We start from the raw sequence: 15,270 nt of genomic DNA, 5'->3' as shown, positions 1-15,270 counted from the left end.
TTTGGTCATAATTAAGGATTAAAAATCACTTTATTACAGCCGCGCAATTTTTAGTAAGAATACTAGGCGCTCTTTCACTATTGTACGTGAAAAGTTATAAAAAAAAAATAAAATATAATAATAAAAATGCAAAAAAATAAATAATAATAATACCGCATACCACAACGCATATTGTTTGGGTTAGGGTGCGGGTTAGCGTTTGGATGAGGGTGGGTTAAGTAATATTATGTTTATTATTAATAATAACTTGACCCACCCTCAACCAAACGGTAATCCGCACCCTAACCCACACAATATGTGTTGTGGTATGCGGCATTTAAAGAAAAATTTTTTTATTAATTTTTACGTACAATAGTGAAAGAGCGCCGAATACTATTACAGCCGCTCATTTTCAAGCTGCAAAATCGTCTCCCCGGTGCAATATCTGAAGTTTTCAATCTGGAGATTTTTGGCGCTTTGGATTTTATCGGCTAAGTTTAATGAAACCTCAAGAATTTCTACAAGAAACATCAACAATGTTATTGAATATGTGAAAGTTGCTTTTGCTTCTATATATATATTACAATTTGTATGATTTACTAACTTTTAGTAGTATGCAGAACGTCCCAAAGACCTTAAGCTGAGTTATGTCTTTAAAAAATCATGAGCATTTAAATGGTTTTGATGATCTTGCCTTCCAAAAGCCTGACACAAAAACTCCTGATGAAGGATTTGTTCCATTGCCACCTGGTGGTAAGTTGTTCTTTTCGTCCTTCTTTTTATATGCAACAAATATATTTGTTTTTGGCACTGTCTACATTTCTACCACAACACACATCATTTGGGTTAGCGTTTGGATTTTAGTGGGTCAAGGATTATAATAGAAAAGTATAATAAAACTTTACCCGCCCACCCAAACGCTAGCCTGCACCCTAAACCAAATATTTAGCATTGATTTAATAATTGTTTACGCGCTGTGCTGGAATTGTAGACCAGCACCAGGATCAACTATAATATTATTTTTTCACCCCTTTGTTCATATACTTAGAACTGTCCTTTTGAAACAAATCAACCTTTTTTATGGCCTGACTATGTTTAATAATTTGTGACTGCCGATTAGTTTTTTGGTCATAGTCGAACACCAAGATTTTATGATTACGCCCGAAATATCGTTTTTTTTTGTAGTATGGCAAATTTTTATGCTAAATGAGATCAGTTGACAAAGTTTTGGGCAAGATAAGGCACTATAAGGCTAACAGGGTTTGCACAAGTACCAGAAAGGTAACTTTTTGTAACAAAATTCTCTTCACTTAACATGTGTTACCATAAAGGTAACAAAAAAATGTTAGCACAGCAGAAAAGTAAGAAGTCATTAGTTTGCCTAATTGGCTTGTACCAGAAATTGGCAGAACTATTTACAGAAGTAATTTAATTCAAGGTTTGATTTGATAACAGCCCTGAAGAAATGTGGGCCTGTTTTGCCTTTAACGTCCAACTATTAATTTACAGTTGGAAAATGGTTTTCAACCCGATTTTGTCTTGCCTACCTTGGTTTTTTTGGTTTTATGAATGTGTATGCTCTCCGCGTTAATCTCAGCGTTGCCATTCTTTCAATGGTGAATTCGAGTTATTTTATTAACACTGGCAATCATTCAAGTGAAGACACATGCCCATCTTCACAAGTTCAAAGAAACACTACAGTGAGTAATTGAGTATTAACGCTGCTCCCTAGGGACCTAAAATATTGTAAAACTAGTCCGCTATTCGCTCGATAGTCCGAATAAAGGTATGTCTTCTTTTTGGATTTATATTTAGCCAGATTACTGGCAAAAGATTTATTCGTTAATAAGCATAGGCGCTGAATGTAGATGTGCAGACTGCAGAGCATTTTTAGGCACCCTGGATTTTTGGCAGGGCATTAAAACGCCCTGGAATTTGACAAAGTTACACTTGCAATTAGTGTCCAATTTTCCAAATTGTAATGAAGATATGCCATACCACTTACCACAGGGTCATTCCCCATATATTTTTAGGTATTTTAACAACGTAGATGCACTTTAAAGATAATGCAACAATGAATCCTATGTATAAAAAACTTTCAGGCATTTAAAAATAATATCGGAAGACCACAAAAAATGCGCACTTTACTTTTTTCAACAGATTTTCAGGTATGTTCCACTAGGGATGCTCAAAGTAGAATATCGAATCCAATTCTGCCATTTATTTCGGGTAATTGGAACCGATATAATTTAACGTTTTACCGCGGATTGTTGCGCCTAATTGCACAAACGCGTGTGGTAAGTTGGCCTGTCGCCGCGGCGACCAATTTATAGTGCTTGCTTTAAATGCAACCTCGTAGTGCAGTGTCAGCGTTTTTTCGGGCGACCAATTACCGCGTCTTGCGATAACGTTCGTCTAATAATTAAGTGTCAATCAAGTGTTATTCGGCGAGCGGCTAACGTGTAATGTCTGGTGTGGAGTTCGCAATTTCCCTAAATGCGTAAGTTGCAAAAGTAACATAGCGTTGCAAAACGTGCTTGCCGTCCACAAAATGCGCTATGGGGTTACTTAAGGTCAACTTTAATCCAATATTCAGGGAAGTTATGCAGTTATGCACAACGTAATTGTCAAGAATTCGTTATGTCAATAATAACTTTGTATTCTTTGTAGTACATCATTTGACTGCATAACAGATCATGTTAGTCAAAAAAGAAGCAATAAGATTAACAATGCTTTCAAAATAAGGACCGAATTGCTTAAGACTTCTGTGTGCAGTGTTGCATTTTCTCACTATTGGCAAAAATATAAGTTTTGGACACAACCTGGACAGTTGACATATTACAGTTTACACAACTGCTTCAAATGACAGTTGTTAAGAATGTTAAACATATGAGAGAGTTTTTTATTATAATGTACACAACTACACATGTTAGAAAATTGTTTGGGCGATTTATTGCTGTGATTGTGGGCCCTGTAGGGTAGATTAAGATTAATCCCTTCCCCAAACAAAATCGAGGATAAATAATTTAATAAAAATATACTAGGATTCGCTATTCTGGATTCGTTATTCTAGATTCGAAACCTATTATTCTAGAATACCTTGGGATTCTACTTTGAACATCCCTAGTTACGACAGCAAACTTAACGCTTTACCATTTTGTATTGGAAGTAAATAATCAAGTATCGTAGCCTTCACAGGCGTATTAAATTGTTCACTGGCAGATATCAGTATGTTGCCCTTCATTTTACAGCGCTCATTTATTATTTGTTATGAAGAAAACTATGGGAGACATAGCGCATTGTTTCAATGATAAAACATGGAAGCTCTTAATCGGTTTTCCAATACTGTTACGTTTGTTGGTGACTTACTGATTAAAAAATTGCCCTGGAAGTTGGTGTCTATGTTGATAAGGGTTGCCAAGTGATCCAAAGAGTACTGTTTGGTTTGATCATGATTTAAAGCAGTGGTTCTCAACCTTTTTTATCTTACGGACCGGTAAAATTTTAAAACAAATTTTGCGGACCGGTGGACCTTCAAAAATCAAAATCAACCCAAATTGCAAATATGACAAAAGTATAACTTAAAAAGCAAACAATGGAAACTTAAATTCAATGAGCAATTTGCTGCTGTCTCTTTGATATCATCTGTGTTATATGTGGTTCTATTAAAGTTTTTTGCATACAACTGGTCCTAAAATTTAAGACTTAAACGATCTGTAGCCTACTTTTAAACAGTTGGGCACAACACTTGCATTGTGTAGTACGATAAAGTCCAAAGTAGACCATTAACTCTTTGTTACGTCACAATGTTGCAAATTACGAAGCTGGCGAAGTTCTAAATTTGGTGGACAAGCCTTCAGCATCTTGCATTTTGTAGTTGAGATTTAAGATTGTAATATATTTGGAGGACCGGCAGGAAAGTTGACGCAGACCGGCGGTTGAGAACCACTGATTTAAAGAAAAAATGTAACACTAAATACTAAAATGCAACTCTTTCCTGTTTGCTTAAGTTTTTACATTGCATTAAAGGTTAAAATTGAAACATTATAACATAAGAATCCTATGTTTTTCGAAAGTAGAATTTATTTTATTTAATGTTTAGAATGTGGCTTGAAATGTAAAACTTTTTAAACTGTTTGTTATTTTGTTGATCCAAGCATTTGTAATGTTGCGTTTTCAAATTACATTTAGTAATCTAATTTTATCTTTTAGTAAACCTGTAATGTTTTTTTAAACTTCCGGAATTGATGTTTTTTTAATTAATTTCCTATACCAACGCAACAAAGAGAGTTCACTTTAAGAAAAGAAAAAATGCTTTTTGATTCAAGATTGAAAACCACATAACTGACAAACTCATAGAATTTGTATTCATATTCACATTTAATGGTACTATTTATCTTTTTACTTAAGAGTGGAGAATTTAATTGGGACGCAACAGAGCGCGGTTTGGTCCTGGGTGCATTCTTCTATGGTTACATTTTGACGCAGCTGCCTGGTGGATATCTGGCAAGCAGGTTTGTCAAGGAACGGCTATTCCATTTCAGAAATAAATGGATTACCAAGTGTTGCATTAGCATTCACAATTTTTTTTTTTTTTTTTTGTTTTCCAATGCTATTTGTTATGCAGGAGCAGCAAAATTCAAGTTTTATGTTAATTTCAAATTAAATATTACTTTCCTCGTCTAATTTAAAGATGATTTTTTTACGTATATGTGACCATTGGAAGGAATTGTACTTAAAGTTGTTACCCAAATCATTTAATTTGAACTACGTTACATAATACTTTAGTTCTTCGGAACACTTTTTCTCATATAAGTACTAACAAAAGCCCTGTTTTAAATAAAAACAAAATGTTAGAGATAAAGTACTGTTATGCTGTTTTTTGATTGTCACAAACCCTTAAGGTCTGATTTATTTTAGGATATGCTGCGTAGCCCGATAAAAATATAAATATGTTTTGCCATTTACCCAGAATTGGCGGCAAATGGCTGTTTGGCTGTGGGGTTCTCTGCACGTCACTCCTTACCCTTCTAACCCCAGTTGCTGCACGCTCAAGTTTTGCCTTGCTAATAGCTGTACGCATATGCGAAGGGATTGGGGAGGCATGTATATGTTGTTTTGTACTTTTATGTATTTTTCTTATTTTGCTGTATTGGATTTTTAACAAATAAATGTCTATATTTTGTTTTTGGTAGCAACTAGCAAGCTTATCACAGTTAACTGTAATATACTAAAAATTCTGGTGATAATCTATATTTATTGTTTTTTGTAAGATTTTCACTGTCTTATCACTGATTTATTTGTATGTAGCATTTTTCACTCTGTTAAGCCTCGTTTTTATTTGTCTGTTGTCGTTTAGCATTGCACGATTTTCTGTTAATTTTAATACCTGTTGCTGTAACATATTTTTAAAAGGATATATTGAGCTCGATATATTCTACTTTTTTACCTGTTACATACCAATAAGTTGAAGTATGCTTTTTTGCTCTGTTTGTATGCAAGTTGTTTTTTAACTTTATGATAATATCTTTTTTAAGATGGTAACACCTTACGTTACAACTTTTGCAGGGGGTGACGTTTCCAGCAATGCATGCAATGTGGGGTGCCTGGGCTCCTCCTCTTGAAAGGAGCATGCTTGTATCTTTGACTTATGCTGGTTGCCATTTTGGAACTGTTCTGGCTCAACCTATATCCGGCGTTTTGTGTGCATCTACTGTGATGGGTGGTTGGCCTTCAGTGTTTTATATCTTCGGTAAAGGGTTCGGCATTGTTTTAAGGAAAATAGCTTTTTATCTGACAAATTAGTATGTAAATTTCGAACTTACACCATTTTTTAATTTCAGTTTATTCTTAACGTAACGATGTTTAACAACACTTGCCTTTATAGGAACCCTGGGAGTTGTATGGTGCTGTGTGTGGTTCATACTTGCACATAACACACCAGCTGAACATCCAAGAATATCTAAGAATGAGTTGGACTACATTGTGAACAATGTTGAAACGGTAACACAAAAAGTAGTGAATTTTAGTTTAGACCACAGTAACTTTGTAATGGAGTAATTAATTTTTTTATAATAATAAAATAATAAGATTAGACATGCCATGTCAAACGTCAATTATGTAAGAGATATTACGGTAACATGCATCTGTTTAACTGTTTAGGCCAGTTTTACAAAAAAAATACATAGAAAATATGTTGTATATTGAACAAATTGACAATTAAATTCACAAAATGACCCATTGTGCTTCTGTCTATCCACAGAGGTTAGGTACATTGTACAAACGTGCATCACGAGGTTTTGTCAAAAAGTGTGTTGTAATGTTTTCCCCCATAAATTGCATTGCAATGCTTGCTCTGTTTTGCATTGTAATGCTTGCTCAACAAAGGCCAGCCGTCAGCAAATATTTACTTGTCACTAGCGTGCAAAAACTTCTGATGTGCCTTGGTTCGAAATAGCTACCAGCAAAGAAGTTTGGGCAATCGCGATAGCCCATACTACAAATAATTGGGGATTTTACACTTTGCTGACGTGCCTACCTCTCTACTTGAAAGATGTTCTGCGTTTTGATATTGCACAGGTATTTATGAAACACGTCTAGCAATTGCTAAATTTAGGCAAGAGCATTCATATGTTTTGTGCTAAAGCCCAATGCCTTTAAAAGTTAAGTGTCCAAAGTAATGCATACGCTAATTTTAAACTTGCATTGCTGCGATTTTAGTAAATTTCCGATTGAAGTAAGACGGATTTAGGTTTATTTTCTGTCGAAAATACAACTGCACAGTAGATTTTATTACGGCTTTTTGTAAAGCCTAGATTAGTCCCAGTCCCACATTGCTTTTTAGAACTATTTTTTTATGTCTTTTGCTGATTAATGCGTTTATCGTATTTCGTTGTAGATGTTATCTTTTAACTGTTAATATTATATTTTCGCGATTAACTTATTATATAAATTATTGCAATTAAATTCTTGTTTTGTGTGTCCGAATTAATTTCCAATCTTTTAAAAAACTGTTGGCTTAACAATTAACATTCCACCATTAATTTTCCTTGTTTCAATTGCAGGATGGTTTTATATCTGCCCTGCCCTATTTGGTAATGTGGGTTTGTATCAATGTTTCTGGGTATCTTGCAGATAAAGTCAGAGAGAAGGGGATTCTAAATACAACAAATACACGCAAAGTTTGCAATGCCATAGGTGTGTTTTATTATCTTCTTTTATTGCCACGTTAGAAAAGAAACGATTTTTAGTTATGCGAAAACCGAAATTAGGGGTTTATAAACCGGTTAATAGATAATAATGTTCCCCGTCTCCCAACCGTTACAGAACTCGTTTTTGTAACATTTTATTTAGCCGAACAGGGGCTAAACTGAATATCTTAGTAGAATTTGAACCTTGTAGTAACCCGAACCTGTCAAAAAGCGATTCACTGCAGTATAACGTCACAACTTTTTGTTTGAAAAAGTCAACATTTACCTTGATCGAAAGGTATGACAATGCACAGGATAACTGTTGTTCGTTAACCGATTTGTACCATGCTGAAAAGGTACTAGAAAGATAAACCGTACATCTCTTTGTAACTGTAAAAGCGCGAAAAATGATGAAAAAATAAAACATATTTATTAATTTTTTTCGTTGTTTTGTAAGTGTTGAGGGTCAATGCGAGTTGCAATCATTATTTATTTATTCTTTACACTCAGAGACCCATAATGTCAGGTTTAATGCAATTTATATTGAACTCGAGCCAGCATTTTATGAACTGATTTTGGAATAATTATTAACTATGGTTTAACTGGAGCTGAACGTTATTTGTCAAACCGAACAAACCGAAATAAGGCTTCGACACCCTGCACAAAAACCTCTAATTTCAATTATTTTCTACCTACAGCTTTTATTGGTCCCGCAATCTTTCTAATCGTTGCGGGTTTTGTGGGATGTGACAAAGTCGCTGCTATAGCCTGTATTTGCATTGCAACTGGATTAAATGGATTCTCCTTTTCTGGTTTTAACACAAACCACATCGACATTGCATCAAGGTAACACTTCACCAAAAATATTTCTTCAGAAAAATTAGTCAAAATTCTCTAACGAATCAAAAAGCATTCTAAGAAACAGTAAAAACAAACGATCATTAATTAGACTTTGCTTAGGTTATTAAATCAGGGTTTCGAATTGCATCACTTCTATATTTATGATTTCTTCGTGGGACAATCTTCATCATAAATTGAAGACGACTTAGTTACTGTTGACAAAAAAGGAGCGCCATTATATTTTTTTTATACATGGCACGAGTTGCTTTCGATATTACCCAAAAAAAATTCGTTTCTTTTAGGTATGCTGGAATATTAATGGGTATTTCCAACACGTGGGCAACCATCCCCGGTTTCGTCACTCCTGTTGTCGTTAGTGCTTTAACTGGAGACGATGTAAGTAAAACAGCTCATTTACTTTTTGCTTATTGCGTGTTTGTTTACTGCAGGGCTGCGGAGTCGGTTAAAAATAATCCGAGTCCGACACCGGCCAAAAAAATATACCCGAGTCCGACTCCGATGAAATGTGAGATTTCGTCGGTCACGAGTCCGACTGTGACTCTACAACCTACATTACGCCAATTTGCGCAACTATAAGAACCTAGATGTTTAGCAATCCACTTATAGAGGTGTCGTATAATTCATTCACTCGCAATACATGGATGGAAAATTGTCCACCATATGCTATTCCACCTTTACAACTTACTGCTGGTGGAAATATCACCTTTAAAATATAGTACTGCGCATGTCGGACTCGAGACTTTGGTAGTTTTACGTGGTCTTATTCGAGTCCCGAGTCTTCAGCTAAACAAACCTCGTACTTGCTAAACCTAATTGACATGAGATACCTGGGGGTTATTGGCATAATCCTGGGCAGAGTGATGAAACGTCAACAATTCAATGAAAGTATACTGTCTTATTTCTGTTGCAAGCAATTTGGGTTGACAACTAGTGCGCTGAAGTTTACCCGTCAAAAATTTTACAACAATGCTTTTCAACAGCCAAGTCGGACGAATTGGATGTACGTATTCTACATCGCAGCAGGCGTATATGTAATTGGAACTATCCTGTACCTGATTTTGGGCAGTGGGGTGGAACGGAAATGGAATAAAGCTTCGTTCGCCGATGGTAATTTTTCGGAACAGACAAATTTACTACAAGATGGCGAAGACGATGACCAAATCTACCCATCCAAATAAGTTAATTTTAAACTGTACTGTTGATTCTATTGTCATGGCTGTGCAATACCGTTTGTTTTTAATCGAAGCCGTGATGCCATTTTATTGTGATCGTGTTTTTTATTAAGGTTTTACGTCTTAAATGATTTTTAATATATTGCTGTCCGGTTGGTTTAACCTTTTAGTACATTTTGTGTAGTTTACTGTACACGTGTGCCTTTTTCGGTGCAATTTTCGTGCAATTTTTCTACTTGAAGAAATATTCGCAAGTGGTTACGTTTTAATTCTGAATTTCTTTGTGCGTCTTTAACCAAATTGAATTTTTATTGTACATATGTCGATGGAGAAATTTGCCAGTTGTTGCCTATGCAATATGCGAAGAGTGATTGCATATTTAAGGCGGAGAAGGCCACAGAATATGTTTTTATTTCACATATGTCTGCATTGTATTTTGAAATAGAATATTTGTTCTAACAACTTGTCGATTAAAATAAAAACTATGAAACTAAAATCCTTGTTTTAAAGCTTTAGTTCTCTGGGTGTTAAATGTATCCTACGACGTGTTGATCAACTTCCCCCAGCATTAAAATATTGAAGTTTATTTTTATGTCCTTGAATTAAACTTCTTTAAAACTGATAAGGTTGACTGCGATTTGACGTTTGAAACAACGTTGGCTTGGGTGAAATTATTTTTCAAACTATTAACTGGGTCCGTTTTTAATGACTAATTTACAACACTACTTCTTCTCTAAATTCTTTCAACTATGACTCTTTTTTTTAACTCTAAATAAAAAATGTATGCAAATTCTCAGAAAAGTGCCCATATTTTTAAAAGCATTTAAAAATTGCAATTTTTTGCGCACATTTGAGTAAAACCACGCCATGTTGTCCCTTGTTGCCTCAGGGTAGTCGCAAAACTTGTCATGGGGCTCGCCGTGTATTATTTGTTGAACATAAAATTGACAAGAAATGTAAACTACTGGTATAAATTTACCGGAAGGAGCAAGAGCAACCACAAGTTTCGAAATTAGCAATCGTGTTGAAATTTGTTTCGGAAAACCCGTCGTGTTTCTGGTGGCTGCATTAGGCCTACTCAGTGGCTAAAGCTCTCTAATTGTCTGATATTAATGGAAACCGTGCATGCTTATCGGGTATTTTTTAAAACTGAAAAGTTGTTTGCGACAACAAAGAGCGTGGATACCACCGTCTTAATGTAGTCCTAACATTCTCAACTGGACAATTTTCGATGGTTGGTATATTCCGATGTTCAACAAGGCCTTTTCTGCAAATATTGCTCGTCATTTACATGTTTTGGTTCGGAGTGTCGCACAGGCATGTAGTGTTACGAAAGTTTATATCGAGTGAAGGGCTAAACTGGGTTTGTAAAGCCTGATTCTGGATTCCGATAACATTGACACGACCCCAGTTGTAAAGGTTGCGCGTTCCAACAACTTAGCCACAGCAATGTATTGAAATGTAGGCTATCTGTGCTTAATGAATAACAAAAGAACGGCAAACAACGTAAGCTACAGGAATAGCGTAAGTTCCAGGGCCCAGTATTAAGTGTTAGCAAAATTTAGTTTAACTTATGTCGAGTGGAAAGTTGAGAAAATGGTGAATTTGTTTGGTCATTGAAGTCTCTTTGAGCCAACTAAACCGACTCCGTTGAGTCCGAATCCGTCACAACATATGTTTCAGTCGTTGTGAAAACAGTAAGGACAAGCGCTTGAAATAATATTGTCAACAAAAATTATAAAATAACACCCTGGGGAAGCAGGAATCCGTATAAAAATTCTTCTAAGAAATGGCTGGTTGGTGTTTGTTGTTTATAATTAATATTTGACCTTTCCAATTAACTTTTGTGTTTTATTTTTAGGAAAAGTGATCTTATCGTCCCTACCGTTACAAATATTTTTGAACCTTGGTTCTTATTACTTCGGCCTGTTTTTTGTTGCAGAAATATTATTAATAATCTACAAGGTAAATATATCCTTTATTGCCATTTACGATTTCATATTTTAGAAACATTGCCGATCAGTAATTTGGTTAAAAAATTAAAATCTTTGAATTTGTTACATTAAAGATAAATTAGGTAGGCCTATATTAATTACTCAAATATAATTGAACTAGTCTTACAGTAGTCTGTAATATTAGTGGTCTTTGGTATTTCTATTAACACTTAGCCACATTTTGTCACAGTACTAACCAAAAAGTTTGTTTGTTTATCTTTTTTCAAAAATGTATGCTTTTAATCCAGTCTACATTCTGTGGCAGGTGCACACCTAACATGTTTTCAAAGAAATATGTGCATTCACCTGAATTAGTCATTGCAAACCTAAACTTTAGAAAATAAAGGTTAAGTTGTGATAAGACTCTGGACCTCTGGTGTGCAATAAACCAGAGGTACACACCCCAAAAATTGGCAATGCACACCTGAAATCTCCACGAAAAGATCTTTGAAATGCAGACTGGCTTTCAATTATTACTTCTGTTGATATTCGGTAAATAATTGACTGACCTAACTCTTTGTACAGCTTTTAGGATTCCGATTAACCCTATAAAAAACTACAACTTAACCATTTAAAAGTGTGATATGGCCACATTTTATCACCATACTTTCCTAAAAGTTTATTTTGTGAATTTTTTTTTAAAAGTATGTTTTTAAATATTACTCAGGCTGAGATGTTACCTTATCCATCTGACACTTTGGGATTTGATATTGGCCTGCTTTTAATATTGTCTCTCATTGAGATATTACGAATATTTACAGGTTAGTTTCAAAAGTTGCATTAAGAAAATTACATTTCTACTAAACTAAAAAGAATGTAAATATAAACAAATGTATAGTCTATTTTATTTAGATAGTTAATCATATTTAACTTGTTATGTTAAGTTAAAAAACTATGTTTTTAACCTTAACTATGTTTTAATTACAAGGGGCTGCAAACTTTACTTTGGTACCTACTTCTTGCATAAAGTTGCCCATTTTTTGTTTATTAGCAATTTTAAAATCATGAGTCATTTGAATATTTTGCCCTTATCAGATTAAAATTGACATATTGAACCATATTGTTATTTACATGGTTGGCTTTTATTATTAAACAAGTAGTAATCAAGTATCATTAATTTATACTAATTTTTTTAGCTTTTATTTTGTTACTCAGGTTCAAAGGGAAACTTGACAGAGAGGTTTGCACCAACTGCATTTTCTCTCATCCTTATTCTTGCCTCTGCTTTATTGGTTGTATATTTTCTCGTTTGGCAAACTTTTGTTTTGCGATTAGACCTGGTTTTATGTGGAATCCTTTTGGTGTTGCAAGTTTTGGAATTTCTTTTTTCAATTATTGCAATGTTCAGCTTCATGCGGTGAGTTCCATTGTGAAGTAACGTTTTCAAAATTCTGCAATTTGGTTAAGTTTGTTTTAATTGCTTAATAAACTTTGTTTTAATAAAACATCCTAATAACTATGAAAATAACTCATCCCCGAATATAACTTTGTATTATATTAGTTACAAAGATTATTTTAAATTATTTAAAGTATGTACATTAAAATTACAGTAAAAATTCGCCAACTGTTTGTACTAGTCTGTGAAAATTTTTAGAGCTCCAGCAGTCTGAATTAAAGTCCAAATGTGACGGTTGATTCTTATACATCAGAAAAGAAGCATGTCAAGCGAATGGATACCACCTTAAAAGAGTGTGGCATGTTTTTGTCAGTTAATTGTGCATTTTCTTTTCTTCCCCTTCCCTACAAATGTACATCTAAAAATAAAGTTGGCTTAGTTTTGTAAGTCTTATTACTGCTGTTACACATTAAGAGAGAGAGAGCGAGAACAAAATATAACAATCGCAAATTTTCAGGAATGACGTCATTAAGTTTTGTAATACCGTGACGTCATTGAATATTCTTTGGCAAAACTTCGAATTTAAGAGAAAAAGTGACACCTTAGGCACCTAAAAGAAATACGCATATTGCTCGAAATAATAGCATTTCTAGTCTAATTTAACAAAAGATTAGGTAAAGCAGTGGTCGGCATTTTTTGTTGTTGTGGCCCAAAATATTTGTTTACTACTACAAAAACAGGGAAGGATCCAGGATTTTTTGGGATGTTATGCTGCAAATTTTTAGAAAATCGTCGGAAAATTACGTCATAATAAAATTAATTTAAAAAATTGTTATTTCGAGCGAACTCGTGACCAGGTTTTTTTTAAGGTTTGGTTTGGGTGACCGCTATGTAGTTTTAAGAGACCGCAAGTGTTTCATTTAAATAGCAAAAAGTTGCAAGTCCAAAATTTGGGAAACCGCTGGAGAAATTTGGGGGACCGTTTCGGTCCCCCAAAACACTTTAAAAAAACACTGCTCGTGACTATGCAGTTGAAAGCAGTCTAGACAAAAAAATACGTTAATTTCTTTATAATTGGTACTTTATAGAAGACTTCAAAGTGATAATGGACTTATGAGACACATAATATATATTTTAATATTGCTTAAAATAATGGCATTTATAGGCCTAGTCTAATTTAACAAAAATTGAGCTGTCGAGTGTAGGCTATGATAGTCACATGAAGCAAGATGCCGTAGTATGCACAGCGCTTTTGGGTTGAATAGATTTGGTTTGAATTGAACCGTTTGGGCTGAGGATTTCTTAAAACGGACAAACATGTAGTTCGGTGAGAGTATGGCCTGGTTTTCTCACTGGATAAGCCCCCGATGATGGCATGGTGGTTTACCACCTGTAGTTCTTTAATGAAAGATTGTACGTGATTTTTCTAGCGAAATTATTCGGTTTAACAATTCCTAACTGCCGGTTTTAAATAATAATACCGTCAAGGGGGGCTACTTTGAACACTTTTTGAAGTTATTGTTCTGTATTTTTTTTACTTTTTATGCTAATTATCTGAAATTTGGTCAAAATTGGGGCTGTGTATAGATGTTTCAAATGGTAGTTTTTTCTTGTTTAAAATATCTTATTTTGGGGGATTTTCCGCCAAATTTCTATGTGTTCAAAGTTAGGTAGGGGTTATTCTAACTTTGAACACTACGTATTACAAGCACTTTAGGGCCTAATTGACAAGCTCTCTTCAAAGTTAACAGTTCACATAGCATTATTAGTAAAAAAACTTGGGTATTTAAAACAGGTTTAGTGAAATAATTGCCAAAAAGGGTACTTTTAAGTAAAAAAGGGCCGCACTTCCTAAAAAATCAAACCCACCCCCCCCCCCCACACACACACAAAAAAAAGACACCGCGTGGATAGAAAAATAAATCTTTTTATTTAATAAAAGTTCAATAACAATACATCTAAAAGAACAACGAACAGCTAAAACAATTGCTTATGCAAACACAATCTTTAGGGCCCCGCTCATTTTTAGGATCAGGAAGCCTGAAAAATCCGCGTTTGTCAATTCTGGTATCTACTATGTTGTGCTTCTTTATCCCACTCATAGTCAACCTCGTCGACACAGTATGGCCATCGCCAACCTTTACCATACTTTGCTAAGGTAGAAACCCTGGCACCTTCCTTAGCCATTTCTATCACCTTTCAAGGGAAATTTGACCCTCTATAATTCTCATATGTGCAAAACCCCATTTTCCAAAGATTTGGATGTGTTCAACGAACGCATCTTCTTCCACTTCGCTAAAAACTGTTAGATGGCCGGTAGTACCAGTGTGTTTGTTGCTCAACGTTCCCAAAGAAATGTTTTGCATTTTGCTTGCTTTCTCCAACGACATCGACTTTTTCTGAACCGCCCCCATCGCTGTTGACAATGTTTGACTCGAATAGGCTGTAGTGTATAGTTTCGTGATCCAAGTGATCGTTTGTATGCACGAACTATGTTTTACAGTGCTTATCAATAATCTAGTTCATAAAATATGATGAATTAATGGATATATTTTTATGCTGAAAAAAAAAATTAAACTTCTGTATGCATATCATTTGCATGGTCTACGAAAGTACCACTAAGGTATGACGATTCTAAAGTAGGACATTATTTATCCATGATACTTTAATGCAACAACAACACGTATAGGCTACTTTAAACAACACTAAAAACGTATTGATGTCGCCAAAAAAGTAGG

General features: G+C 34.6%; 2 protein-coding genes across 4 annotated transcripts; both read left to right on the top strand.

Annotated features, from left to right (window-relative positions):
- Nucleotides 1-360: 360 nt before the first annotated feature.
- On the top strand, nt 361-10,072 carry LOC146136718 (sialin-like). 3 transcript variants are annotated; one of them, XM_083394973.1, is made up of 12 exons: nt 361-529; nt 593-732; nt 1,489-1,679; nt 4,390-4,493; nt 4,952-5,081; nt 5,548-5,731; nt 5,867-5,982; nt 6,400-6,558; nt 7,044-7,176; nt 7,868-8,015; nt 8,312-8,405; nt 9,011-10,072. In XM_083394973.1, the coding sequence occupies exons 2-12, from the start codon at nt 627-629 to the stop codon at nt 9,206-9,208; spliced, it is 1,563 nt and encodes a 520-aa protein (XP_083251099.1). In that variant the 5' UTR covers nt 361-529; nt 593-626; the 3' UTR covers nt 9,209-10,072. The 3 variants fall into 3 exon arrangements, with proteins under 3 accessions (XP_083251099.1, XP_083251101.1, XP_083251100.1); XM_083394975.1 differs by lacking the exon at nt 1,489-1,679; XM_083394974.1 differs by lacking the exon at nt 1,489-1,679 and having other exon boundaries at nt 361-732.
- An 821-nt stretch (nt 10,073-10,893) lies between these two features.
- Nucleotides 10,894-12,985, top strand: LOC146136717 (transmembrane protein 80-like). Its single transcript, XM_083395521.1, has 5 exons — nt 10,894-10,998; nt 11,064-11,167; nt 11,864-11,957; nt 12,352-12,553; nt 12,791-12,985. Exons 1-5 carry the CDS (start codon nt 10,992-10,994, stop codon nt 12,804-12,806), a joined length of 423 nt encoding a protein of 140 aa, XP_083251647.1. The 5' UTR covers nt 10,894-10,991; the 3' UTR covers nt 12,807-12,985.
- Nucleotides 12,986-15,270: the final 2,285 nt, after the last annotated feature.

This window comes from Ascidiella aspersa, chromosome 8 (assembly GCF_963924565.1).
Source record: "Ascidiella aspersa chromosome 8, kaAscAspe10.2, whole genome shotgun sequence".
Lineage (NCBI taxonomy): Eukaryota > Metazoa > Chordata > Ascidiacea > Phlebobranchia > Ascidiidae > Ascidiella > Ascidiella aspersa.
Note: the sequence above shows the minus strand (reverse complement) of the source record. Positions and strands in the feature narration are given on the sequence as shown.

What these genes read in the sequence shown, in the direction of transcription:
- LOC146136718 (XM_083394973.1), top strand. Translation starts at nt 627, where the DNA reads ATGTCTTTAAAAAATCATGAGCATTTAAATGGTTTTGATGATCTTGCC. An exon ending in TGTTCCATTGCCACCTGGTG is followed by an intron (nt 733 to 1,488) that starts GTAAGTTGTTCT and finishes ATTAATTTACAG; the next exon opens with TTGGAAAATGGTTTTCAACC. An exon ending in CACATCGACATTGCATCAAG is followed by an intron (nt 8,016 to 8,311) that starts GTAACACTTCAC and finishes CGTTTCTTTTAG; the next exon opens with GTATGCTGGAATATTAATGG.
- LOC146136717 (XM_083395521.1), top strand. An exon ending in TATTATTAATAATCTACAAG is followed by an intron (nt 11,168 to 11,863) that starts GTAAATATATCC and finishes AATATTACTCAG; the next exon opens with GCTGAGATGTTACCTTATCC. An exon ending in GATATTACGAATATTTACAG is followed by an intron (nt 11,958 to 12,351) that starts GTTAGTTTCAAA and finishes TTTGTTACTCAG; the next exon opens with GTTCAAAGGGAAACTTGACA.